Source organism: Doryrhamphus excisus, linkage group LG15 (genome assembly GCF_037039965.1).
Source record: "Doryrhamphus excisus strain RoL-2023G ecotype Guam linkage group LG15, RoL_Dexc_Guam_v1.1, whole genome shotgun sequence".
Taxonomy (NCBI): Eukaryota; Metazoa; Chordata; class Actinopteri; order Syngnathiformes; family Syngnathidae; genus Doryrhamphus; species Doryrhamphus excisus.
In genome coordinates, this window is record NC_136371.1 from 14616238 (window position 1) to 14643915 (window position 27678).

The 27678-nt window shown below is 43.3% G+C and overlaps 2 protein-coding genes across 4 annotated transcripts; one reads left to right on the top strand and one right to left on the bottom strand.

The window, feature by feature from the left end:
• Positions 1-333: 333 nt before the first annotated feature.
• stat1a (signal transducer and activator of transcription 1a) lies at positions 334-9525 on the top strand. Its single transcript, XM_058050788.2, has 24 exons — positions 334-446; positions 920-1050; positions 2163-2307; positions 2384-2479; positions 2561-2644; positions 2719-2797; positions 2875-2966; positions 3902-4053; positions 4113-4271; positions 4372-4464; positions 4544-4603; positions 4679-4699; positions 4798-4888; positions 4976-5017; positions 6266-6355; positions 6432-6530; positions 6697-6832; positions 6934-6989; positions 7070-7167; positions 7261-7400; positions 8277-8465; positions 8542-8617; positions 8700-8796; positions 8870-9525. The coding sequence occupies exons 2-24, from the start codon at positions 923-925 to the stop codon at positions 8897-8899; spliced, it is 2253 nt and encodes a 750-aa protein (XP_057906771.2). The 5' UTR covers positions 334-446; positions 920-922; the 3' UTR covers positions 8900-9525.
• A 1830-nt stretch (positions 9526-11355) lies between these two features.
• Positions 11356-26078, bottom strand: LOC131104060 (glutaminase kidney isoform, mitochondrial-like). 3 transcript variants are annotated; one of them, XM_058050791.2, is made up of 18 exons: positions 25692-26078; positions 22756-22846; positions 22556-22674; positions 20532-20661; positions 20379-20458; positions 19663-19826; positions 19421-19479; positions 17820-17852; positions 17689-17747; positions 17537-17603; positions 17412-17462; positions 16042-16218; positions 15827-15958; positions 15670-15762; positions 15531-15592; positions 15380-15456; positions 15236-15299; positions 11356-12379 (listed from the first exon to the last, which is right to left on the bottom strand). In XM_058050791.2, the coding sequence occupies exons 1-18, from the start codon at positions 25931-25933 to the stop codon at positions 12232-12234; spliced, it is 1848 nt and encodes a 615-aa protein (XP_057906774.2). In that variant the 5' UTR covers positions 25934-26078; the 3' UTR covers positions 11356-12231. The 3 variants fall into 3 exon arrangements, with proteins under 3 accessions (XP_057906774.2, XP_057906773.2, XP_057906775.1); XM_058050790.2 differs by having other exon boundaries at positions 22756-22852; XM_058050792.2 differs by lacking the exon at positions 25692-26078 and adding an exon at positions 24503-25657 and having other exon boundaries at positions 11357-12379; positions 22756-22852.
• Positions 26079-27678: the final 1600 nt, after the last annotated feature.

The window sequence follows — 27678 nt, forward strand, 5'->3', positions numbered from 1 at the left end:
TTTCAAATGCTTCTGAGTTCCTTTCGCTTTCCCTGAAAACACATGGTCACTTTGGCTGTTCCAGCCAATGGTCGTACTCCCTCGGTTATTATTGTTATTCTTTTACTTTGGATGATTTTAAACAAACATTTAGATTTCTTCTACCACAAAAAATAAACCAAAACCTGATCACTTTTTTTAACTCCAAATCGCGCAACAACGAGACGTTTCGGTGTGTAAATGTTGTCTTGGGTTGTCTTGTTCGTGTAGGTAAGTGGCATTAAGGACGGAACAGCCGACATTCCGCCAGCTGATTGGCTATCATAAGCTGGAGGCGGAACTTTGTCGGGTGTTCTCGGCGGCGATTGGATTACTTGCGTGAAACCTACAAACAGTCTGACAGATTCGTTGTCGGAACAAGGAACTAGGTTCACTCGTCACACCGAGCCTTCATTTACCTTCAAACGGTAACTTTTTCTATGTATTCATCTCTACACTGGCAATGTTGAACAAATGTCAATATGTTCTTTTATGGGTTGCTACTGTGATAAGCCGCTCGTAAGTTTGCTAACTAACTGTAATACTTAGCTTGTGTACATTGCATGCGATGTGTTGATATCGCTGATTAATGTACTACTGTGTTATATGAACGATATAACGCTTTATTTTTTGGAGTCTTCCATTATAATAGTAATAGTAATAGTATAATATAATAAAACTCAAATCCGTTTACAATAGGGGTGTCCGAACTTTTTCCACTAACACAGTAAAACCAATCCAATATATGGCAATATATCCTAAGCTATCTGAAAATAATATTTTAGCTTTTACTGTATATGAGACAAAGCAAATCCATGTAATATCTAAAATATATATATTAAACATGCCGGTGTCGCAGTTTTCTTCTGATAAGATGAATTTTGTTGACCATGTTCACCAGGAGATGGCGCAGTGGCGCAAGCTTCAGCTGCTGGACTCCAAGTACTTGGAGCAGGTAGACCAGCTGTATGACGACTCCTTCCCCATGGACATCAGACAGTACCTGAGCAAGTGGATTGAGAGCATAGACTGGTGAGATGACGCCAAACTTCTGCAATACCTGACAGCTTATCCAATGAAGAATCATACAGTGGTCGGCTGGGGTAAACACGCAGCAACGTCCAAATGCTCCTGATTCCAAACCAAAAACAGACAAACACCATAAAACACACTCAATGGGAAAATGCTGCAGTCATAAAAAACACTACAGCATCAAAAACAACGTTTAACATTGTTGCACATTTACCCCTGTCGGCCACCATTATTAACATGATTAAAATTAAATTATAACCCCTAGCATGATATATAAATGGATGTTTTTTTTCTCAGTTTAGGAAAAAACAAAGCTGAATCATTTATATTAATCCATCATTGCACTGCTTATGGTTGTTTACATCCAAATATCACTGCATTTTATGTGTTCTTTTATTGCATTTATTTATGGATGTTTGTACACATTCAGAGATGACATTTAACATAATTAAACACCTCCGGATTCACGGTGTACAGTGGGCCATGTTTTTTGAACGCGCTATGCCGGACTTTTCCAATCAGTCAGGGAAATAAAACTATAAGTGACCACAATCTTATGCCAACATTGAAGCAGCAAATTATTTACACTTGTACTGCAAATTCGGTGGCCAACGCAGGTTAGTAGGACCTTAGTAGCGCGGTTATGTTAAACTTTGCATATTCTGCATCATAAAACAGGTTTTCAAAAATAAAAATAATTTGTGAACGTGTACTCCTATGTACAATGTAATATCAAGACCACAAAAAAAAAAAAGAAATCTTGAGGTTTTGAGGATAAACTTGTAAATGTACAAGTAATTTGCCCAAGGTCTATAGCTGGGCAATAGTGTTAAAATAAACTGAGATTTTGAGAATAAAAAATGTTTAACTTGTAATCAGACATTGTCTGAGACCGTTGGCCTTGGGCCTGTGGAGGGGGGGTAAAGAACGCGGAAGTGACAAACATCAGACGTGCTGATCTGCTTGTAGACCCGTAATATTACGACTTTAGTCTCAAAATTGACTAAATAGTTTGTACACCGTTGAGTTAAACAGAATAGGCAACCTCCTCAAGCATGGTAGCGGATTTATAAGTACAAGTATTTCCAGTATTTGTGTCTTGGCCACCTCAGGGATGCCGTGTCAGCCCAAGATTCATTAGCCACCGTTCGCTTTCATGACCTCCTGGCCCAGCTGGACGACCAACACAGCCGCTTTGCACTGGCAAATAACTTCCTGCAGCAACACAACTTCCGCAAGATCAAGAGGAACCTTCAGGTCAGAATGAGCTGGACGTTCTACTCCACTTGGAATGTACCGCTTATTAACCTTGGCGTCAACGTGACTTTTCCAGGATAGATTCCAGGAAGACCCAGTCCATATGGCCATGATCATCTCCAAAAATCTGAAAGATGAGCGCTTCATCCTTGCCAATGCAAAGAGTGCAATGGTAGAGCTACACTTGACTCAAATAAAGCTTTGGACAGTGGAGTTGAAACAGAGTATCCACTACAGATGTGTCACTCTGCAGGAAGGTGAGGACACTATGTCAGCCATGGTGGTGGAGAAACAGAAGCTGGACAGCAAAGTGAAAGAGATGAGAGACCAAGCTCAGGTGACATACTACATCCAAGCCGGTGTGTTCTGCTTTGGGTTAGACTTTGGTGACATGTCAAATTTGTGTCTCAGATGGTAGATCAGAACATCAAAAATGTGGAAGATCTGCAAGATGAATACGACTTCAAGTTAAACACATGGCGGAGCAGAGGTGAAACCTGCCTCCAAGGCTCAGAAACGTAAATGTGACATGAAGGAGGTGACTTAGAAGGTTGTGTGTTTGTGTAGAAAATGAACTTAATGACATGATGCCAAAGGAAGTGGAGAGGGAGAAGCTGATCATCGGTAGGATGTGCTTGGAGCTGAAAGCCAAACGGCAGGTTTGTTCATCAGAATTCCAATACCATATACTGTATGTACCTAAGTATGTACCTATATATACTTTATGGCTATATAATACTAACTGTGGGGCACGGCGGTCTACTGGTTAGCGCGCAGACCTCACAGCTAGGAGACAAAAATTGTGATTAATCATGATTAGAGGTGTCATGAGAAGCGATGACACACGAGATTGGGTCTACAAGAACAAGACGTTACTTTTAAGAAAAGTACAATGAAAAAAAACACTAATATACCGCAATCTACTATTGCTACATTACGGTCTTCTGCACTCTGTGTATGCCAGTGGCCTCGCCTCCACCCATCCAGACAAAGAGACTATATGTCTTGACAAAAGGGCTCACTCTGTTCATGCCATTGTTCTATGGAAAGCACCAAGGTGCTGAAACCAATGCTCAGAGTGAGCGCTCGCCCTGCCTGTTTGGATGTGGGAGGAAAACAGACAATTTATTGAGCCCGGCAAAATTGTCAAGTTATGTTTCATTTATTGTGTGATTAACTAATTAATGATTAATGATGAAAATTAAATTAATGAAAATTTTAATGATTAATTAATTAATGTCTCAGGCGAGAGGGTTTTATTTTTTACTGAATGACAAACGTCTCTTTTAGTCTCAGGAGATCTTGTGACACCCCTAATCATGATGAATTAATTAACTGTGATTAATCTGATAGCAAATTTAGCAATTTTTACTGTAAAATGGGCCCTACATGGATAACATTACACTTTACAGTTGACATCAAAACAAATTAGTTTCTACAGTACATACTACAATGCTCAACCACGTGCTCATCAATGTTGTCCTCATTCACCTGGAGCATTTTGAGACATTTGTAAGCTCTGATTGTCCTATTTCCCACTCGCTATTTGTCTCAAATGTGGCCTAGTCACCCAGCCTCCTCCCTCTCTCATCAGGAAGTGGTGTTCAAGCTGACTGAGCTCTTGAACATCACTCAGGCTTTACTGACAGACCTGATCTCTGAGGAGCTGCCCGAGTGGAAGCAGCGGCAGCAGATTGCCTGCATTGGTGGACCACCCAACGCTTGCCTGGACCAGCTGCAGAATTGGTGGGTACTGTCCGAGCGTCTGATCTGCTGGATACATAAAACTCTTCGTTCTCTTGCAGGTTTACCACGGTAGCAGAGACACTTCAACAGGTCCGGCAGCATCTGAAGAAACTGCAAGAACTGGAGCAGAAGTTCACTTATGAATGCGACCCCATCACCCAGAAGAAAGATTTCCTTGAGGCCCGAGTTCTGGAGCTCCTAAAGCACCTCCTCACCAAGTACTTATTCACGTCTGGGTTTTTGGATGATGGTTCATCCATTGAGGTGATGCATCATCGAGCTGTGTGTGTGTTTGTGTGTGTGTGTGTGTGTGTGCAGTGCTTTGGTTGTGGAGAGGCAACCCTGCATGCCCACCCACCCACAGAGACCACTGGTGCTGAAAACCTGCATCCAGTTCACGGTAAAACTGCGGTAAGTAGCGCCTCTGCTGGCGCTAAGTTGGCGTTTTGAAAAGAAGACACAAACATCCCACCGTCTGCTGTGTACTCAGGTTCCTGGTGAAGCTGCCTGAGTTTAACTACCAGCTCAAAGTCAAGGCTGTGTTTGACAAGTACGATCTCACACTTGCTAGCTGAACCACTGCGTTATCGAACTTGTTGTTAATGAGCCATTTTGGTCTTCTCAGGGACGTGACAGACAAGAAAGGGTATGTCTCCAAAGCGTTGACACATTCAGTATTCATTCGAGTATATGATGTTTCATGCCGAGGACAGTCCAAGTGAGAGATGCACATGTATCTCTCAGGTTCCGCAAGTTCAACATCCTGGGAACGAACACCAAAGTTATGAACATGGAGGAGTCCAACGGCAGCCTGGCAGCAGAGTTCAGACATCTGGTCAGTGTTTTGTATCATTGACAGTAGCTTATAGTCGAACAGAGCATCTTGATGAACTACTGAAAGTATGTTTTGTTTTACACACAGCAATTAAAAGAACAGAAAGTGACAGGAAATCGAAACAATGAGGTAAGATTGTTAATTCTTTATTTTTACCTCTTGGGTCACGCCATGAAATATGCAGTCAACTTTGGTTTTCTTACTCCGCAGTTTTGTCGAAATGTTGACCAAAATGTTTTCGTACAATACTGCACGTACCAAACTAGTCCGTTTGCACTGTGTTGTATAGTTCCTCGAAGTCGAGTGTCCAAACAAAGCGCCCTGATTCAACATCTGTGCTTGCAACATCTTCATAACCAGTTACACGGCCAAAGAAAGTTAAAGAGAAAGAAGGTGATAATTCAAATTAAATCATGAAGTGTTTACTGTGTGAACAGAACTGCAGGAGTCTGTTGGAGAATGAGCTCCGCTGCCCCTGTTCATGATTGGTTTGTCCAGGATGGACAGCTGTCTGTCCAATGTCCTTCATCGCCTTCCTTCATTGCTTGTTCGGCTTTCCGGATCAGTTTGTCCATCCAATTCATGTCCTTTTTGCTGGTGCTGCACACCCAACCAACCACAGCAAAGTACAGGCCACTGGCAACCACACACTGGTAGAACACCTCCAGCAGCTTGCTGCACATATTGAAAGACCTAAGCTTCCTCAGGAGGTCTGCTCAGGCCCTTCTTGTAGACAGTTGTCCTTCTGGTCCAGTCTGCAGTTCATGTGGACTCCCACACGAACTGCGGTGCGGTGCCCCTACACTACTGACCACAGTGTCAGTCAGTACTTTGGTTATTTTACAATTACAATCTACAACTAGCGTTAACTAACTAACTCAAAAATAAAAACAGAAGCGGCTCCAATATATAATGTTAGCTTTCGGTAATGGCCTGATGCATTGTGAGCACAGCGCTGACACACTATGAGCGAGCGCGTGGTGAAGCTAGTGTGACACATCAGCTGATGTGGTGTCACAATTCACATTATGTAAATTGATTGGTTTTTGGAGTTTTTTTCCAGACTGCTTTATGGGCAGAATAGGTGCATCGTATTACATGCATTCTTAGCTGTCTCTTTGTATCTGTTTTTATATCTTTAGAACGCATACAAAAGAGAAAAGATGTGTGTTCATGATTGTGGACGATTGGCAAAATGTCTCAGTTCCTGTTGTCTCAAGGCAAATTATCCATTAAGCTTGAGCTATCCTCTTCATCACGCAGTAGTCCAGCCTTTCCAAAACCTGTCAGTGATGGTGGATGGTTGATGTCCAAAGAGAAGCTGGAGTAATATTTGATCAAACGTACTGAAGATGTGTGCTCTGTTTTTGTGTTTAGGCACCGCTGGTCGTCACAAATGAGCTCCACTTGCTGAGCTTTGAGGCGCTTCTGCAGCTCGGCCAGTCTGGAATGACCATCCAACTGGAGGTGAGACAACAAGAGTTGAGTGGAGGTTTAACGATGAATGAGTCTGCAGATGATGAGATGGTTGTCGGTGTCTCAGGCGCTGTCTCTGCCCCTGGTGGTGATCTCCAACGTGTGCCAGCTGCCCAGCGGCTGGGCGTCCATCCTGTGGTACAACATGCTGACCAGTGAGCCCAAGGTGACCACAAAGATGTACACATCCAGATATGTACATTATGAATCTTACAGGCTGAAGCACTGATTCCAGCAAGTTCCTGGGTTTCAAAATGAAAGCTTGCATGCTTAAAGTATCTAGTTGAGAATGTTTCCAGACCATTCTCATCCATAGCGTATTTCCTTCACAGAACCTGCAGTTCTTTTTGGCTCCTCCGGCAGCAAAGTGGTCTCAGCTCTCCGAGGTTCTCAGCTGGCAGTTCTCCTCCGTCACTAAGCGAGGCTTGAGCCAGGAGCAGCTGAACATGCTGGCCGACAAGCTGCTGGGTCAGAACTTCATGTAGCACTTAAAACATGAACATATTCAAGCAACACAATGGTGGAGTGTCTTATTGAGCTGATGAAAAGGGGACTGTGACTCTCTGCAGGATCCAAAGCTGACAGGAACCCAGATGGGCTCATACACTGGAACAAGTTCTGCAAGGTGACAAGACCGAAATAATCACACAGCTCTTCAGAAGTCTGATTGCGTTTGAACTAAAAGCGTGATCTGCTTGTGTTTAGCCACTAAACAACAATGACAAAGCAAATTCGTTCTGGTTGTGGATTGAAGGCATCTTGGATCTGATTAAGAGACACCTGCTTTCTCCCTGGAATGACGGGTGAGTTCCACCTGTTCAGGACGGTGCATGGGTTGAATGCGAAGCAGCTTGGCTCACAAAGCGAGCACTTCTGCTTCCTGTATGTGTGTGCAGCTTCATCATGGGATTCATCAGCAAGGAGCGTGAAAAGGCTCTGCTGAGCGACAAATGTCCGGGGACCTTCTTGCTCAGGTTCAGTGAGAGCAGCAAAGAAGGAGCCATTACCTTCACGTGGATCGAACATGACATGCACAGTGAGTCGGCCATCTCTTCAACACATTCATATTCCCATACTCGTCATCCACGAGGGAAATCAGCCAGTACCGATGGCGTAGATTAAGTGGAAATGTTTCAATTGAATTCATTCATTCATTCATTTTCTACCGCTTTTTCCTCACGAGGGTCGCGGGGGTGCTGGAGCCTATCCCAACTGTCTTCCGGCGAGAGGCGGGGTACACCTGGTGGCCAGCCAATCACAGGGCACATACGTATAGTCAAACAACCATCACACTCACATTCATACATATTCATATTCGGCCATCTCTGTGTGGAGTTTGCATGTTCTCCCCGTGCATGCGTGGGTTTTCTCCGGGTACTCCGGTTTCCTCCCACATTCCAAAAACATGCTAGGTTAATTGGCGACTCCAAATTGTCCATAGGTATGAATGTGAGTGTGAATGGTTGTTTGTCTATATGTGCCCTGTGATTGGCTGGCGTGTACCCCCCTCTAGCCCGAAGACACCTGGGATAGGCTCCAGCACCCCCCTCAGCGACCCTCATGAGGATAAGCGCTAGAAAATGAATAATTTTAAACATCATATTTGTATATGTTATATCAATTAAAAGATTAAAAAAGATGTATAAATCAATACATAAATATCATAATGATAAAATTATGATTACAAAACTGAGCAAAAGTACACAGAAATGTGGCTGGTTGAACAGGAACCCATTAAAACCACTACTGGACAGCACAGCAATTCCTTCACCACAAACCCCAGCGGGTCATCTTTACACAGTCATCTTTCCACTCCAGTTACCCCAAAGAGGAGACATTATATCATAACATAAGATATTTCAGACATTTTACTGTATCTTACGGCATGATTGTCATGTGACTTGCTCAACAGACAAGCCCATCTTCCACTCGGTGGAACCCTACTCAAAGAAAGACCTGAATGCAGTGCCGCTGGCCGACATCATCCGCACCTACAAGGTGATGGCGGCAGACGACATCCCCGATAATCCGCTGCGCTTCCTCTACCCCGACATTCCCAAAGACCTCGCATTTGGGAAGTACTACAACAAAAGCTCAGAGTGTAAGCCTCAAATGATTCCCTTTTATTGTCCAAGTGCATGGAAGGATTGGTAAATGTGTGTCAACATGGCATCCAGCTCCAGAGCCCATGGACGTGGAGAACACGGAGAAGACCGGCTACATGAAGACGGAGCTTATTTCTGTCTCGGAAGTGTAAGCGAGCCGTTCCAATTTTTTCCGGGTGTCTGCACTGATCTGAACTCATGAGTTGATGGCTTGTGTCACGGTCGCGCAGACATCCGTCCCGCCTGCAGGAGAAGATGATGCCGATGTCACCGGAGGTCTACAGGTTGTTGGAGCAGTCCGTCAGTCCCGCAGACCTCAACGATGCAGTAAGACCAGCGTCGGAAGGCATCTCAGGGTGAAATCATAAGGAAATCATTATTTTTTTCTGCTTCTTCACAGATGAATGCAGACTTTCAAGGTCAGAAGTGAGGAGGCGTGGACTTTCTTAAGAGGTCATCAAACGCAAGATCTCACTTTGTGTTTAATGTGCTTGCATGCCAGCTCCTCTTTGTCTGTTATTGGTGAATTTTGTGTCAGGTCAGAGGAAAGACAGTTTGTAGCTTAGCATATAGCATCCGGGTCAAACATACCTGGACTATATGGTTGAACATTCATTGATAATTCAGTTTATCAATGAGTTTATCAAATCAACAAAGTATGGGTTTGTTTTCATGGGATGACTCAAGGAAAGCCTTAAAGTAGCTGGTATCTGTTGTACTTATGTATATAGAATGTAACGTACAAGTAAAAAGCAGGGTGTGTTGACCAGTTGACTTTTTTCCAAACTATTTATGAAGCAACATAAAATACCGCCACATAACAAATTGAAAAGTGTACTCGACATTATTGCAATCAGATTATTTTATTGGCACAGCGTATGTACAGGCAGCGTGCTAGCATGGATTATAAACAAATATGCACATTAGCACCCAATAACATCAGCAATGATAGCAAACATGACAACAACTGTAATGTACTCAATATGTGATATGTAACTATAATCTTATTGCCGACTTCACCATCACTGTAATAAAACCAACAGCATGACAACACCATGGATGAGTCGGTGAGTTATGTGGGGAAGTACTCATGTACTGTGAGGGTGTATATGTGTGTGTGTACAGGTATCTCTGGAGGTGTCTGCAACCTACCACACCTTTGTATTAGATTTCTTCCATTTCGTCTTCCAAGTGCTATAGTTTCATTTGTCACAACCGCTTTTTCCAGTACATGTCTGTGTTTTGGGTTTTTTTGCTACATGAACACACAAGTCCGTTTATATACTATATATACATTCTGGGCAGTACTGGGCGCGCAACAGTGTATTCACTGGCCCTGATCTGAGCGTAAAATAAAGTTATGTACAGTTTATATACATTTTGATTAAATTAATGAATATTATTGACTGAAAAAGAAAGTGTAGGGTTTCTAGAATCTGCTGACTATCATGGCGACCAAACGCGTGCGTAGCGTATGGAGGACCAAAACTGCCAAAATCATAAATAAATAAATAAATAAAAGTGAAAATAAAAACAAAAATGAAAAAAAAATCTAAAAATTAAATACAAAAAATAAATATAAATGGAAATAAAAACAAAAATAAAAAATATATACATAAATAAATAAATAAAAGCAAAAATAAATACAAAAATAAAAAACAAGATTCAAAAATTAAAAATAAATACAAAAATAAATGTAGAAATAAATACAAAAATAAATATATAAATAGAATTACATATCAATAAATAAATAAAAGCACTCTGCTCTCATATGTATTTATTTCATGCTGCAGACAATGTCAGCTTGAAATGCAGAAGGAAAAACTATTCAAATGAGGGGGCGGTCCTAAGTGTGTCTTGGGTTGAACTGTTCGCCTATTGGTTGATCGACATGTGAGTGCGAAAATCGACTAGGTATGCCTGCAAACAGCCACAGCAAGAGGAAGTCACCACACCACTCTCAATGGCGGTAAATATGGCTGCAATCTCCAGGGATCTCCGTTTGCTAGCAGATATTTCGGATAATGCTTCCCCGGATTACCTGCTTTTCCGGGTGGAAGCCTTATTGGAGCAGTTAATTCACACAAATGAAACAACAGACTCAGAGGTCGACCCTGTAGTTTACAGGACCTTGTGTGAAGTTGTGGAGTACCTAAACATTCAAATCGCAAGTTCTGGTGACAGTGGACAAGTTGGTCGTCCATCGCTGGAGCTGTCCATGCAAGCCGTGGAGACTTACTTGTAACCAATAGGCGAACAGTTCAACCCAAGACACACTTAGGACCGCCCCCTCATTTGAATAGTTCTTCCTTCTGCATTTCAAGCTGACATTGTCTGCTGCATGAAATAAATACATATGAGAGCAGAGTGCTTTTATTTATTTATTGATATGTAATTCTATTTATATATTTATTTTAGTATTTATTTCTACATTTATTTTTGTATTTATTTTTAATTTTTGAATCTTGTTTTTTATTTTAGTATTTATTTTTGCTTTTATTTATTTATGTATATATTTTTTATTTTTGTTTTTATTTCCATTTATATTATTTTTTTTGTATTTATTTTTTTGATTTTTTTTTCATTTTTGTTTTTATTTCCACGTTTATTTATTTATTTATTATTTTGGCAGTTTTGGTCCTCCATATAGCGTACAACGGAAGTGGAATAATTATCGTCTTTGGTGTGACCGTACTCGTGCACTCAAAATAGAGTGTTAATTATGGAAATCAGAGGTTTGAGCTCAGCCAAAGACTACGTTTTTCACAAAACTGGCTAGTTTAGTTCATCCTATTGGTTAACAATGAAAGCCAACCAGTCTCTTCGTCCAATCGCTTTTCTATATTTCTGGACCGTGCTCCAATCACGAACAAACAGCGGCACATTGAAACATGTGAATATTGAATCGTTTATTAAATGTTTTACTGGTGACAACTATATATATATATATATATATATATATATATATATATGTATCCAGTCACGTCTGTGTTTCTTACAACCAACAACAATCACGCGTGACAAATATTGGGCGTTGTTTGTGCTTGTCGAATATTTTCGTCAACATCCACGCACACGGAACCATTCTTACTTTCCTCACGTTTCCTTCCTGAGAAGCAACCGTATAGTACAAGTTCACAATCTGTGCTACGAACACGTAAAAACTGTCACTACGTTTACATAAAAATAATGAAAACCTTCATTTTAAGCGCTGCTATGATTGATGAGGCTGGCAGTGACATCCGTTGTACTGTCACACAACAAACTTTGGCTAACTGTTTAACGATACCGAATAAATAGCAAATAAATAAGTACAGTTGTGATAAATATTTCACAGCATAAACAATCATACAGTTGAAATACTGTACAGACTTACATCATGTTTCCCATGGAAAGCAACAATATACCTATTTATACACACACACACACACAAACACTGACTTGTCTCTGAAATAAATACAAACACATAAGTTGCCAAGTGTTGGGGGAGGTTACATTCCACCAGATGGCGATAAAAGGGAGGACGGTTTTGTCTGATACACTTCCACTTTCTTTTCAGAGTAAAACCAAAACCAGCTGCCGCTAAATGAAGCCAGCATTCAGCTATTCGGCAGGTAGCGTCCTCCACGTTGTTACAAAAGTAAAGCTGATCAAAAAAAAACAACTGACAGTAAAACCTTGAAGCAAAACTAGAAAGAGTACACGGAGGAATGCAGCACGACACCAGCTAACGACATTTTGGTTAGAGCTCTGGTCCCTCCTTTACAGCATGCCGTCAAGGTTCTTCTCTGCGTTCTCCTTTGTCGCCGGGCTCTCCTGGGGACTGTACAGGTTGTGGTAATCGCGCAGGATGGTCACCACGTCGTGGTGGCCGAAGTGGACCGCCTCGTCCATCGGTGTGTTGCCCCACCTGCGGCGGGACGTGATGGACTTTATTGTACGTTCAGGCCGATGATGGAACCCGTTTAAGTTGACTTAAGCGGTCGTCAGCATAACTGAATCTGAACTCGGACATTATGATGATTCATTTTGATTGATGGGAGTTTTATTTGATGCAGATGCTTGGTATTGGCTTTCTTAATGATATTCGATACGGCCATCATACCTCGTCTTAAAGGAAGCCTCTCCAAGCATAAAGATGACGAAATGTACAAGCAGACATTCCGCCAGTCAACCTAAAGTAAAACAACAACGAACTCTCCCAATGCTAACATGTGTCATTCTTTATTATGTCTTATTTTCTATTATTATTATATATTATAATTTTATTATTTTTCTTACTATATTGAGTAATAGGAGCATAAAGGTGACTATAGGGTTGTTAATTCATGTCTAGAGGGCTCTAATTGTGTTAAAAACCAGTGTGTAGCTAGGAAAACTATACTCCAACTACGAAAATATTTAATTTGTAAATTAGGAACCCGGGCTGCACGGCGCACAAGTGGTTAGCGCGCAGACCTCACAGCTAGGAGACCAGGGTTCAATTCCACCCTCGGCTATCTCTGTGTGGAGTTTGCATGTTCTCCCAGTGCATGTGTGGGTTTTCTCCGGGTACTCCAGTTTCCTCCCACATTCCAAATTGTTGTGTAGGCACAACAATTTTCTTTTTAACTTTATTAGTGCCCTCTAGACATGAAATAACAACCCTATAGTCACAGTTACATTCCTATTACTCAAAGATGTCAATAAAATCAGGGAAAATAAGACCTAACTTAGACATAAATAAGATAGCAGACGAGTGGTTAGTACGCAGGCCTCACAGCCAGGAGACTCGAGTTCAATTCCAAAAACATGCTAGGTTAATTGGCGACTCCAAGTTGTCCATAGGTATGAATGTGAGTGTGAATGGTTGTTTGTCTACAGTGCATCCGGAAAGTATTCACAGCGCTTCACTTTTTCTACATTTTGTCATGTTACAGCCTCATTCCAAACTGTATTAAATTAATCTCTTACCTCAAAATTCTACACAAAATAGTCCATTATGACAATGTCAAAAGGTTTTTTTGACATGTTTTGAATTTATTAAAAATAGAAAACAAAAAAAATCACATTTACATAAGTATTCACAGCCTTTGCCATGAAGCTCAAAATTGAGCTCAGGTGCATCTTTTTTCCACTGATCATCCTTGAGATCTTTCTACAGCTTAATTGGAGTCCACCTGCAGTAAATTCAGTTGATTGGACATGATTTGGAAATATAATAACTGTCTATATAAGGTCCCACAGTTGACTGTGCATGTCAGAGCACAAACACCAAGCATGAAGTCAAAAGAACTGTCTGTAGACCTGCGAGACAGGATTGTCTTGAGGCACAAATCTGGGGAAGGATACAGAAAAATTTCTGCTGCTTTGAAGGTCCCAATGAGCACAGTGGCCTCCATTATTCGTAAATGGAAGACGTTTGGAACCACCAGGACTCTTCCTAGAGCTGGCCGGCCTTCTAAACTGAGCGATCGGGGAAGAAGGGCCTTAGTCAGGGAGGTGACCAAGGCCCCGATGGTCACGCTGTCAGAGCTCCAGCGTTCCTCTGTGAAGAGAGGAGAGCCTTCCAGAAGGACAACCATCTCTGCAGCAATCCACCAATCAGGCCTGTATGGTAGAGTGGCCAGACGAAAGCCACTCCTTAGTAAAAGGAACATGGCAGCCCGTCTGGAATTTGCCAAAAAGCACCTGAATGACTCTCAGACCATGAGAAACAAAATTCTCTGGTCTGATGAGACAAAGATTGAACTCTTTGGTGTGAATGCCAGGCGCCATGTTTGGAGGAAACCAGGCACTGCTCATCACCAGGCCAATACCATCCCTACAGTGAAGCATGGTGGTGGCAGCATCATGCTGTGGGGATGTTTTTCAGCAGCAGGAACTGGCAGACTAGTCAGGATAGAAGGAAAAATGAATGCAGCAATATATAGAGATATCCTGGATGAAAACCTGCTCCAGAGCGGTCTTGACCTCAGGCTGGGGCGAAGGTTCATTTTTCAACGACCCGAAGCACACAGCCAAGATCTCAAAAGATTGGCTTCAGAACCACTCCGTGAATGTCCTGGAGTGGCCCAGCCAGAGTCCCGACTTGAATCCGATCGAACATCTCTGGAGAGATCTGAAAATGGCTGTGCACAGACGTCTCCCATCCAACCTGACGGAGCTTGAGACTTATTGCAAAGAAGAATGGGCAAAACTGCCTAAAGATAGGTGTGCTAAACTTGTGGGATCATATTCAAAAAGACTTGAGGCTGTAATTGCTGCCAAAGGTGGATCAACAAAGTATTAAGCAAAGGCTGTGAATACTTATGTAAATGTGATTTTTTTTGTTTTCTATTTTTAATAAATTCAAAACATGTCAAAAAAACCTTTTTCACATTGTCATAATGGAGGATTTTGTGTAGAATTTTGAGGTAAGAGATGAATTTAATTCAGTTTGGAATGAGGCTGTAACATGACAAAATGTAGAAAAAGTGAAGTGCTGTGAATACTTTCCGGATGCACTGTATATGTGCCCCCCGCCTCTCGCCAGCGGTAGAAAATAAATGAATGAATTAGGAACCCTACTTTGCGGGAATTCACTTATCACTGCTGGGTCTGGAACTAACCGCAATAGTTTTTAGTTTGTTGATGAAACTGCCATGCTTTAATTTTGAAGTTGACTTTGCACTGAGCAGGAATTGCAGCGTCTACATTTTTAGACTTATTTGATGTTGCTGCTTAGCATAATGATAATGCTGACAATAAATGTGTTCCACTTTTTAATCATTCCTCCAGTTGTTACCTGTCTCTGGGGACCGGGTTGACTTTGCAGGCCTCGAGCAGGAAGCGAACCACTTCAGCATGGCCTGAACACACACACACACACACACACACACACACAAATAAGCTCCCCGAACAGAAACACTCAGAGGTGCCAGGGATTCACCTTCAGCTGCTGCCACGTGCAGAGCCGTCCTTGAGTCGTAGTCCCTCTGCTCCATGTCCATAGAGGACAACGCAAACCTGCATCGCCAAAAAACAAAACACAGCCTTAGAGCTAAAGAGGACGGCGTTGATTCAAATTCCGGATGCTGTACCTTCTGAGGGCGGACACGTCTCCAGTGTAGGCAGCAAACAACAGATTAATCACAGACTTCACCTGAAATGCAGCATAAGTTGTCAAGATGGAGGTCAGCACACACGCACGCCACCCACCGCTTCCATCAGGTAACTCACTCTCTGGTCTCCTCCCTCTCGACGAGGATCCAGCTTCTTCGCAAAGTGTCTGAGATTATCGTAGTTGTGAAAGTTGAAGAGGGAAACCAAGTCCTGCGGCAAGATGAGAGTGGCGTCACCTGGCTTTTTCGCGGCTTTGAACACCGGAAAAGCTTACCGTGCAGAATTGGATGCCTCGGACGCTGTTGCCCAGCTTGTCGAGAGGAGGAGACCAACACATGATGCCCATAACGTTTGGAACGACGAGCAGGATCCCACCGGCAACGCCGGATTTAGCTGGCAGACCCACCTGAGAAGTCAACATAAAAACCGTGACTTTCACAGCGTAGAATTACTCACCAGAATCTTCTCTAAGCGTTCCCGGGTACTGACGTGGAAGGCAAACTGTCCGGAGAAGTCGTACATTCCACACGAGTGCATCAGGCTCAGAGTGTTCCGCACCGCCTCCGGGCTCAGAACCCGCTCTCCTGTGATGGGACAGAAGCCGCCGTTGGCAAGGGTGGCGGCCATGACGCTGGCGCTCTCACAGGTCACTTCGATGGAGCACAGCTGGCGGAAAACCAAACGGGATTGTGAGTACGGATGAATGTCATCTCTCAAGAGTGGATTACAGTCGCCCCTCAATACATCGCCGTCCCAACATCGTGCCGTCAGGAAAAAAAATTACAAATTCTAATAATAAATGATATAATGTTAATCGTGGCAAAAACATAGCATAGTTATGCAAAATCTACTCATTCTTGGCCTAAATTCAACATTTTCAAGCATAAAAACGGCTAAATGTACCAAAGTACAAATACAAGGCAGAAAAAGCATTGCAATATTCTACAGTGGCCACTAGGTGTCGGTAATGGACATTAGGCGTTTTTTTTGCAGTTTTCAATGATCTCACCACAGGCACAATCATAACAACATGGGCTACTGTTAAACCACCAACGTCACTTCCTGTCCTCCACACGTCTGTGGGAACACATTTGACTGTGATGCACATGAGGAGTGTTATGTACATCTTAAATGACTTAGCTACTCTTATTAAGGGCTACTATATTGGGCAATGCGACCATAAAGCCATTTAGAGCCACCATTACAATACTGTGAAAACTACAGGAAGTACGCGAAGGTGGAACTGCTAAGGTGTGAGTCTGTTATCTTTCATTCATTCATTCATTTTCTACCACTTATCCTCACGAGGGTCGCGGGGGTGCTGGAGCCTATCCTCAGCCAATCACAGGGCACATATAGACAAACAACCAGTCACACTCACATTCATACCTATGGACAATTTGGAGTCGCCAATTAACCTAGCATGTTTTTGGAATGTGGGAGGAAAGCGGAGTACCCGGAGAAAACCCACGCATGCACGGCGAGAACATGCAAACGCCACACAGAGATGGCCGAGGGTGGAACTGAACTACGGTCTCCTAGCAGTGAGGCCTGTGTACTAACCACTCGTCTGTTATCTTATTTATGTGTAAGTTAAGTCTTATTTTCCCTGATTTTATCGACTACTTTGAGTAATAGGAGTGTAACTGTGACTATAGGGTTGTTATTTCATGTCTAGAGGGCTCTAATGATGTTAAAAAGAAAATTGTTGTGCCTACACTTGGCTAAATAAATAAAGGAGGTCCTCAGTCTCAGTGAGTTCCATTCCAATGATGGCATTGTAAGTAGAGTTATAGTGGAATTCGCCACATACACCAACAGCTCCCATTTGCAAAGCCCATTGGCTGATCATCTTTCACCTGGAAGTAGAAGTCCAAGATGGAGGTCATGTCTGTTCCCTCTGGAAAACACTGCAAGCACAAAAAAAGAGGTAAAGATGATGCGGCTTAGCTTGGCAGAAGACAACCGGCAATGACCTTCTGACCTTCTTCTCCTTCAGGTAGTAGCCGATGGCAAAGTTCCTGTCTCCAGACTCACGCTCTGACTGGAACCTGGGAACAAAGAGAAGAGGAGGATGAACCTTTCCATCATCTCCTCATTGTCTCAGTTGGCGAATGGGTGCAGCGTCCAACTCACGTGGCGTTGCTGAAGCCAACATACTCGTTTCCGGCCAGTTTGTTCATGAAGTTCATGACCTGCGGAGTTCATTGGGAAACGTGAAGAGCACGCGGGCGGGAAACTGCAGTCGCCGTGTGTCGGGTACTCACGTAATCAAACTTCTCAGCGTTGCTCGCTCCTTGCTGTAACATAAACACATCACGGCTCGCTTATCTTCTTAGCATTACTGCCACACGTTACCACAATCATTTATACAGCGTGTCCACAAAAACATGATAGCATGAATAACACTGTTATGTTAATTACATTCATCTACTATATACGGCTACTCCTCACGAAAATGCATAATGTTTATTATGGTTTATGAAACAAAATAGGTAAATACACTCAGCGAAATAGATTATTTGTCAAAAGCCGACCCCCCTCGAGACGGGACATTTTTGATGATATTGACTGATTTTTCAAAGCACACAGAATATTGTGGACTTATGGCTATATAGGGTAGGGCAGGGGTGGGCAAATACTTTCACTCGTGGGCCGCATTGAGGAAACAAAATTGTCCGGGGGGGCCAGAACATATATATTTAACACACACACTATTTTATACTTATAATTTTTCTTGAATTTTTTTGTCTAATTTTATCTGTAAGTGTTATATACTATCAGCTGTATGTTTTCATGTCCCTTTTTTTCAGGAGCACTTTAAACATCACACCACATCTAACTACGTCATTTAATTTGACAGTTTTGTTGTTTTTTTTTTTACTAAATAAGACTTGCAAGTCATGTTGCCAGTTTGTATGTTAAAAGTTGAAATACTTAGAACGCAACTGGCGGGCCGGATTCAAACGCTTGGTGGGCCGCATGTGGCCCCCGGGCCGTAGTTTGCCCACCCCTGGGGTAGGGTATGGTACGGTATGTATTGTAATATAATATAGACCAGTCCAGGGTGTACCCCGCCTCTTGCCCAAAGACAGCTGGGATAGGCTCCAGCACCCCCATGATCCTCATGAGGGTAAGCGGTAGAAAATGAATGAAATAAAAATAAATTAATAACTTTTCACTTTTAGCCTTATGTATTTCACCAATATGTCTAAACATCTATGTTTATGATGGCACTTCTGCCATCAAACCTGCTCTCTTCTGTTGTAGAGTTGCATCATCGCCTCTTTGTGCCTCTCATGCAAATAAACGTAAAAGACGTATAAATAGTCTGTTAATGGGGGTGGGGACAGTGTTAGGATTACGGGAGGACTGGACCACCACCAACATCAAGGGGTGTAAGTGAGGGCAATTTGATACAGTATATTTGGTGTGTTAAAAGCAATCCAGTGTTGGTCAACATATGCCTAGCCAGGCGACATTATCCAAGACGGGCTGCAGAGCCAAAATGGCCCCCAACATATTGGACGTCCCTGCTGTAAAACAAGTCTACTCTTCATTTTTTTAATCATTTCCACATTTGTGTCTATTTACTTTTGCCAAAACTGTGTTACAGTCTAAAGAGTGTAAACCCAGCAGGGGGCAGTCTTGTATACTGTAATCCTGAGCCCACAGGTCAACGGCAGTAACCTTGAATGACGTTGGAATGTGTGTCCCTGTTTTGCTTCTTACCACCAAATCCCCTTTTCAGCATGATTATAAGCATAATCTGGCCCGAGTGCACAACTCTGTGGTTTCATACAAATTCTGTTGGCCAGCGTGACTCAGTGATGGTAACGTTCAGCTGACAGCGTTGTTGTGATCTTACCTTAATGAGGGACGTGCACACGATGGCGCCGGCATTCACCATGGGGTTGTGTGGTTTATCTGCAACACACAATCACAAGTCTCACACAGAAATAAGACATCGTCCACCGGCTGCTTCTCAGGTGGAGTCTCGTCAAGCCCTTGCCGCCCGAGAAGCAACCTCTCATCAATAATTCATTCCGCTTCCATGGCAACGGGGGCCAGAGACTAGCGGCTCCTCTTTCGGTCAACGCTCTTCCTTACCGTCCTCATTCAAGAAGAGCTTGTTGAATCGCAGGCCGCTGGGTTCTTTGCCGATAAATCGGTGCACATACTCTGTCCCGTGGTCGTGGACGGCGATGGCGTATTTCAAAGGCTTGACACAGGACTGCAGACAGAAGGGAACCTTGGTGTCGCCAACCGTGTGCCTGGAAAAGACGAGAATGTGTGGTGGCTAGTAATGGACAGGTACAGAAGATCCCCGCCTATTCGTGGTTGGGCTTTGGTGACCCCTGCCTCTTCACGGATTTCCTTTCTCCATCCATCCATTTTCTTCCGCTTATCCGGGGTCTGGGTCGCAGGAGCAGAAGTCTCAGTAGGGAAGCCCAGACTTCCCGGTCCCCGGCCACCTCCTCCAGCTCCACCGGGAGGACACCAAAGCGTTCCCAGGCCAGCTGTGAGACATAATCCCTCCAGCGTGCCCTAGGTCTGCCCCGGGGCCTTTTCCCGGCTGGGCATGCCCAGAACACCTCACCAGAGAGGTGTCCGGGAGGCATCCAGACTAGATGCCCGAGCCACCTCAACTGGATTTCCTTTCTCTACTTTAAAATGTTTAGTTTAGTTTTTTTTTTTACAAAAACTTGGTAGCGAAGGGTGCTGTATCACAAGTCAATTAACTCAACATTCTCCAGCAAGTACACAAAAGCTGTACAAAGCATGCATATAGGATGGAAAATGGAATTTAACATGCGTCTCTATACCTCTGACCGTCCACGGTGCACAGCGCTACGGCCCACAAGTCTGGGCTGAAGCGGGCCAGCTGGGGAATGTAGTCAGCCACCTGCAGCAACAATTATTAGTGTCACATCAGAATCAGTCCACTCGAGGGGTGCGGCCTTTGTTTTGTCACTCACCTGTCCTCCAGACAGGTTCTTGGCGTTGTCGTAGAGGTCGTCCATATGGCTGCAAAAGGGCTGAAAGTCTGGGATGACAAACTTCTTTCTGAAAGCCTGAGTGAGCAGGACTATGTTGCTCTGCACACATCTGCACACAAAATTATTTTTTTTATTATCATTATATTTAATATCGGGCAAATGTATTGCAGAGGTCGTCAAAAGGGGGGGTCAAATGGTGGAGATGTGGCAGGGGGCATCCCTCATGACAGACGGCCCTCATCTGCGAGGTAATGACTGGCTTTTTTCAACAGGACTCTTTTTCAACTCTGCACTTCACAATGGCCACCTGACTTCTTACCCAAGAATAACATCACTCTCTTGGACCAGCCTGTGTGTTCGCCGGATCTAAATCCAATCCAACATTTGGGGATGGCTGGCAAGGCAAAAAGACCTGGAGCAACATTCTCACTAGCCTCCAGGAATCACAAGCATGCCAAAACCAATTTTTGGGGTGGCTTACAAGAATGATGCAACTACTTACTACAGTGTCAGTTTTTGTAAATGTTACTTCTATTTTGGGGTGTGATGTGCTCTTTTTTTCACTTTAATGCTTGTTTGCTATAAAAAAAATTGTCCCACTCACATTTATTCTCTTTGAATGTCTACTCAGAAACTTTTGAATTTTGGAACATATAAAAATATGAGGGCTGCACGTTAGTTGAGTGGTTAGTTGTTAGAGACCCAAGTTCAATTCCACCCTCACCATCTCTGTGTGGAGTTTGCATGTTCTCCCCGTGCATGTGTGGGTTTTATCCGGGTGCTCCGGTTTCCTCGCACATTCCAAATTGTTGTGTAGGCACAACAATTTTCTTTTTGACATTATTAGAGCCCTCTCGACATGAAATAACAACCCTATAGTCACAGTTACACTCCTATTACTCAAAGTCGTCGATAAAATCAGGGAAAATAAGATCTAATTTAGACATAAATAAGATAACAGACAAATGAATTAATCTATTATTATGGGAAATAACACTGGTCTAGGCTGCATGGTGGTTAGCGCTCAGACCTCACAGCCAGGAGACCCGAGTTCAATTCCACCTTCGGCCATCTTTGTGTGGAGTTTGCATGTTCTCCCCGTGCATGCGTGGGTTTTCTCCGGGTTTCCTCCCCCATTCCAAAAACATGCTAGGTTAAGTGGTGACTCCAAAGGTATGAATGTGAGTGTGAATGGTTGTTTGTCTATATGTGCCCTGTGATTGGCTGGCCACCAGTCCAGGGTGTACCCCGCCTCTCGCCCCAAAGACAGCTGGGATAGGCTCCAGCACCCCCCACAACCCTCGTGAAGACAAGCAGTAGAAAATGAATGAATGAATGAACATATGAATATAGGCCACATTTTAGGCCGTTTACAGTGGGCTGTCACCAGGGGTTAATATTAATATTAAATAGTAATATTCTATACAGTCTTTTGATGTAAACAAATCACAGGCTGCCCAATGTCATATAATGGATTGTATCCTATGTCAAATAACTCCAAGTTAAATTTGATTTGCTCCCGGTTGTGCCAGCCGTTATAAAAACACAGACAGCAGGGTGGAAGCGTCTCTGCTTACAGAGACATTTGCAGCTCAGCTATCTCTCCGGCATCACTCCCTGTAATCCCTGTATAGCGTGGTATCCCTGTGGGGAAAACACACGCTACACTCCACCCGCTGATCACGTGCTTCCTGCAGAGGCTGAGTTAAAAAAAAAAAAAAAAAAAGCCCCAGCAGGCAGTGGATCACTGCCAGTAGCGGAAGTGTCAAGAGTGAGCTGTCATATGCCCTGGCTCAGTAAGCCACCACCATCCCCCCCAGTCTGGCATCAATGGGGGAGGAGGTGTACTGATACTTTACACTTCTGTTTTCGCCTGCTCTCAGGTCACGTGTCCAGCAGGATCAAAACCTGAGCGAAGGCCACGGGACGAACTAAAGTGAGGAGGCAATGCTGAATAATTCATACGGTGCAGAAATGAGGCAGCTTAAAAAAAAAAAACATACTTCTTGAAGAGATGCCTGTCCAGGGCTCCGTCTGAGGTGGTTTTCAAAGTGACCTTCAGCATCTCCATACATTCTTTGAGCCGGGGGTCACCTGTGCGAAGCCCCGTTGCTTTGAGAGCCTGTTGAGAGCGGATGATTAGCGAGTCGTGTGTTCAGGAAAAAAAGCTTGATGACTTACTTATCCTGGTTTAAAAACTCACCGTGGTGAATTTGTGTGCTGGGATCTTTTCCTGGCCTTCAGCTATTGTATAAAAGAGGAGGTCTTCCAGGCTGGGCAGAATGCCTGCCTTCCTTCTCCTGCATGACACACACACACACACAGCTGATGACACATGAGGCAGCTTGGGAAAATGTTCCCAATTCAAGATGATTGCACGTCACATGTGAACCAACGTTTATTGCGAGAATACCAGCCAGGTAGTAACCTCCAATTTAGAGGCAGGTCCGCTGCCTGTGACTGAAATGATGTGACTGAAGTGGGGACGGGGGCCGAACCGATTCGGTATTGGAAATTTCCGATAACACCAAATCTTCCAATAAGATTTCTGCTCCAAGAGCCATGTCTGTACTTTCATAAATTTTCATAGTTACAGCATAGAAAACCTGTTTATGAACACCTAAATATGGTTGTAACCATTATTAGCCCTGTAGACAGGAAATAGCACCCCTGTAGTCACCTTTACACTCCTATTACCCAATAGAGTTGATATACCAACAGAAAATTAGGATATAAAAATATATATAACAGGTGTTGAATGTGGTTATACTGGTATAAATGTTGAATGTAAACGAGCCGAGATGCGCGCCATTGCTACATAAGATGAATTAAACGTGAGGAGAAGGAACATACTTCGTGTGGGGAGTATTTACTCAGGGGACCGTTTTCACTAAAAACACTAAACCGCCTCCTACTGAACCACAAAGGTTGCCGGTGTTATGTTTGAGCACTTTTGAGCCTGATATTTTGTCTCCGCAGGAAGCAGCTGATTGGCCCCACCCCTTCTTGGAGCAGATAAATGAGTGCAGGTGTTCTCTGGCTCTCCAAGGTGGGAGGACAACAGCCCTGTACAGGGTTGACCTGTTGACCTCACCGTCCTTTTGTTTGTTTGGGCCGATAAAACTCTGGTGACTCCTCCTGTGTCCTCTTTAAATAGATTAGATTGGTTTAGCATGCTCGCATGGTTGTGTGCGTGACTCGAGCTGAGGATGAGTATATCTGCACCGCTGTAATGTCAGGGGCGTTTCACAATGCGGGATAACACCATGCAGGTTCAGAGGACATACGGCCGGCCAAACAAAATAAAAGCACTGTTTTATCACAGAGTGTGATAAAAATATCATACATACGCCGTTGGAATTGCATGGGTGACTACATCTTCCTAATCACAATCACAGGCATTACAGTTTGTTGAAGATTTAGTAGCAATGTGTACACAGGCCGACATCCCATTAGTAAAGTTAGACAGTTAATAAATAAAGGTGCTTTACAATTTGAGAGTGTATCTCATTACTGCTCTGACCTTATAACTGGACCTGGCTGGTACTCGTAGCAGGCAGGAGAGTTAGTTAGGTCAGCTATGCTTCAAATCAACATCTGATTGGATTTACACAAAGCTGTCTGCTCACGGGACACAGGCCAGTGTGTTAGGAAATGCAAAATCTTTTTAGCTGACAGCACTTTGGACACATCGAGACGTGACAGCGTTTCGAAGTGTGTTCCCTTTGGACTGATTCAGCAGCAGCAAAGACCCAATTGGAACCTTTCATCCTCACATACCAGACCCGACTCTGACCACGAGCCATCAAGGATGTGTGGGTTAATCATTAAAAGAGGAAGTTGGGAAGTTGGGTTATTTGAAAGAAAATGGTTGGAAGGTGGACTACTTCTACTGAAGGAGGGGGGGGCGGGATACTCCAAAAGTAAAATAAACAAAGAAAGATACTTACAATGTAAAGCAAGCAGATCAACCGTGAGGGAGAGAATGTGCAGAACAAATATTAATGACTTGTGACAATGAACAGTCAGAATTCACACACATCTATACTTATTCAGCAATGACCTCAACTTCACCATAACCTCGTTTGCTTAATGAGGATTTGACAGGTCAAAGGTGGAACATCTGTAACATCTGGAGGAGCAGCTGGCCTCATTAGTGCCTGATTCTGTTTTTGCGGCTCAATTGCTCATCTCAATCTTGAGCGGTGTACTGCACTTCTGAAGGTGCTGCAAGTGCATCTCGGGTGGAAGTTGCACGTCTGGCAGCAGAAAGAAGCGGTGCTGCACGGATCAACCGGGAGTGACCCATCTTCTCCTGGAAGACAAATGCCGGGCAGCGTGCCAGCTTTTTGTGCAAAAAGCAATGTAGGTGGGATCAATTCAACAAACATTTTAACCCCCATTAGATGGATCACAGCCATTGGTATCCAGACACAGGTCAGGGTCTTAAATGATACAATCCGTGCACTAATTGTAGACACACTGTGTTGTTTGGCTGCCTGAATATTTCTTTTTTTATCTGTCACTATGATCGATTGTGATGTGAAAGACGATTACTGCCTTATGAGCACATTTGTTTTTACAGACACTAAAATAAAATGCACTAAAATAAATTGAGTGCCACTACACTGACTAAAACGTGCTGAGAAATACTTGTGTATTTAAAAAAAAATAATCAACTAACCAACATTGACCTTGACGCTTGCTGGGATGCGTTGCGCTATTACGGTCCAGCCAATGGTCGTTTGGTAGCAGGTGTCTCAACCGGAAGTTGTCTATGCCACACGCACTGACTGACAATTAAAGCTATGTAGTTAAATCCACACAGTAATTGTAGCTAACAGCTAGCTATAGCTAACGACGAGCGCCATCGAGCTAGTACGCCAAACCCCGAAACAAAGTAAATAACATGCCTTGGCTAATGTTCGAAGAAACACACATTCGTGAGTTGACATCCAGGGCAAACGAAAGCAGCCAAGCTTTAATTCGGCATTGTTTTTTACATTAAATGCGCCACATTTCCATAGTAATGACACTGGAATAATATGGTCCATTCGTGTCCCATTAACCGTCATGATATTAAATCGTGCGTTTTCCCAATGAAGTTCGGTATGGCTAACCTCTACGCTGCTCACTCACTTCTCTGTTGAAGAATCCTTGGTGGCATCGTTGGGTCCGTCTGTTTTGGAACAAAAGCCTCTCACACCGTGCTGCTTGATAAGCGGCTGCGTGGCCCTCCACCCGGTGAAAGCTCTCCCGGTGGCGGGAGAGCGGGACCAGCAGCTGGCTGCCGGTGGTGCGTGAACTCCGCCTGCCAAAGGTCGCTTCAGCTGGCTGTGTAATATCTCCTTGAGCAATGCCGTTGATCGTAAATGTAACATTTCAATCCGTTGAAATAACCCTGAAATTGAAGGTGAAGCAGGCACACTAACGAGATACCGAGAATACGGTTGCGATAATAACGATTTCCCGGCGAATGGATGCAATGCAGGAGTTCACAACCAACAAGTTACAACCTACATTGAACTGCGCGGATTTTGATTGGTCCTTACTGAAGCAGTAATTCAAATCCGATTGGTCAAATAAGTCGTCAATCATCAGTATGTCTTGCGCTGGTTTGGCCGCCCTGATGGTGAGCAGAATTCAAAATCATTGAAAACATGTCCTCGGCACACTGCTCAGCTACTAACTGCTCCAGTAGTCTGTCCAAAATACCACATTTGTAATTTTTCAAGTTCCCTAAAAATAATGACAAGTGTCATAAAGCTGTTGTAGATTTATAGCATAGTTATTGGTGGTTGTAAATAAACAGGACTGCGGACAGTGTGTAACATTAATCGATATTACCAAAGCGCACGCACAGTGTAACTAGTGTAATAGTGTAACGGTGTAATTAGTTTTATACACACAGAGCTCGTGAGTACAATTGTACACCGTTGTCCGCCTCGCCCCGCCCACCTCTCTTGCTCACCATCATGGCGGGCTTTCTGCTCTATGGCGTACTACACCGTTCAGTTATAGGTCAGTGCCTTACTTTGAAGCTGAGTCGACCTTTGGATGGGTTGTCGCTTTCTGTTACAATAAAAAACTGTCCATACTTAATAATTCCCCATGAATTGGGCTTCGGAAACGATTTGAAACGTTTTGTCTTGACCGATAATAAAATGCAATTTTAGGGCATTTTCACCGAATTAGTGTAAATTTTCTTTAAGTAAGTTGGGTGCTCTGACAAGAATGTGGTATATTCTCATTCATTTGTGCTGCGACGCCATATTAAGTATTAAGTATTTTGGTATACAGTACTATATAATGCACGTTTAAGCAGTAGCTGTTCTTAAAAATAGCCACAGCACCATCTTGTGGTAAAATGTTATTAGGTCATATTTGAAATAGCATTAATTCCTTCAGCAGCATTAACAAATATTATGCATCATCATATATTGTTTTTAGCATGTCATTAGTTAGCTATTTGCATGGATTATTGTGACATTATTGGATCGACGCTAGCGTGATTGATATCAAAATTAGCAGTGTCGCCCACCACGTTTCAAAGCGAGGCAGTGATGAGTCGGTCACGAACGAAGCGAATCTTAGAGTCGACTCTCGCTTTGGTTGTCTCAATTTCTTCATTAATTCATTCATTTTTTTTTACCGCTTTTCCTCACGAGGGTCGCGGGGGGTGCTGGAGCCTATCCCAGCTGTCTTCCTAGTCAATTAACCCGCACGTGATTGGTCGGTGGGGGGGGGGGTACTGTAGACACAGCATAAACACACACTGAAAGAGATAAACGTAACAAAACATTAGGGAGGGAAACTCAAAACGAGTGCAAATGAGTGACTTGTAGGAAAAGCAGTAAAATTTGGGCACAATTCCATGACATTGTGTGTCAAGCATGCATGATTAAAATGTACAAATGCATGCACGTTAGTTGAGGACAATAAGTACTAAACATAAGTACTGAACTTTATTGTATGTTCCATACACTAGTCATTTAGCAACAACAAAAAATAACAGCCGCTGTTAGTGAGCCGAGTCATAAGATCCAATTCTCTGGAAGAGCTGGAATTCCCATCACTAAAGTGAGGGTGATGGGTGCACTCAGCATATACCTCCCACGCTGCTTAG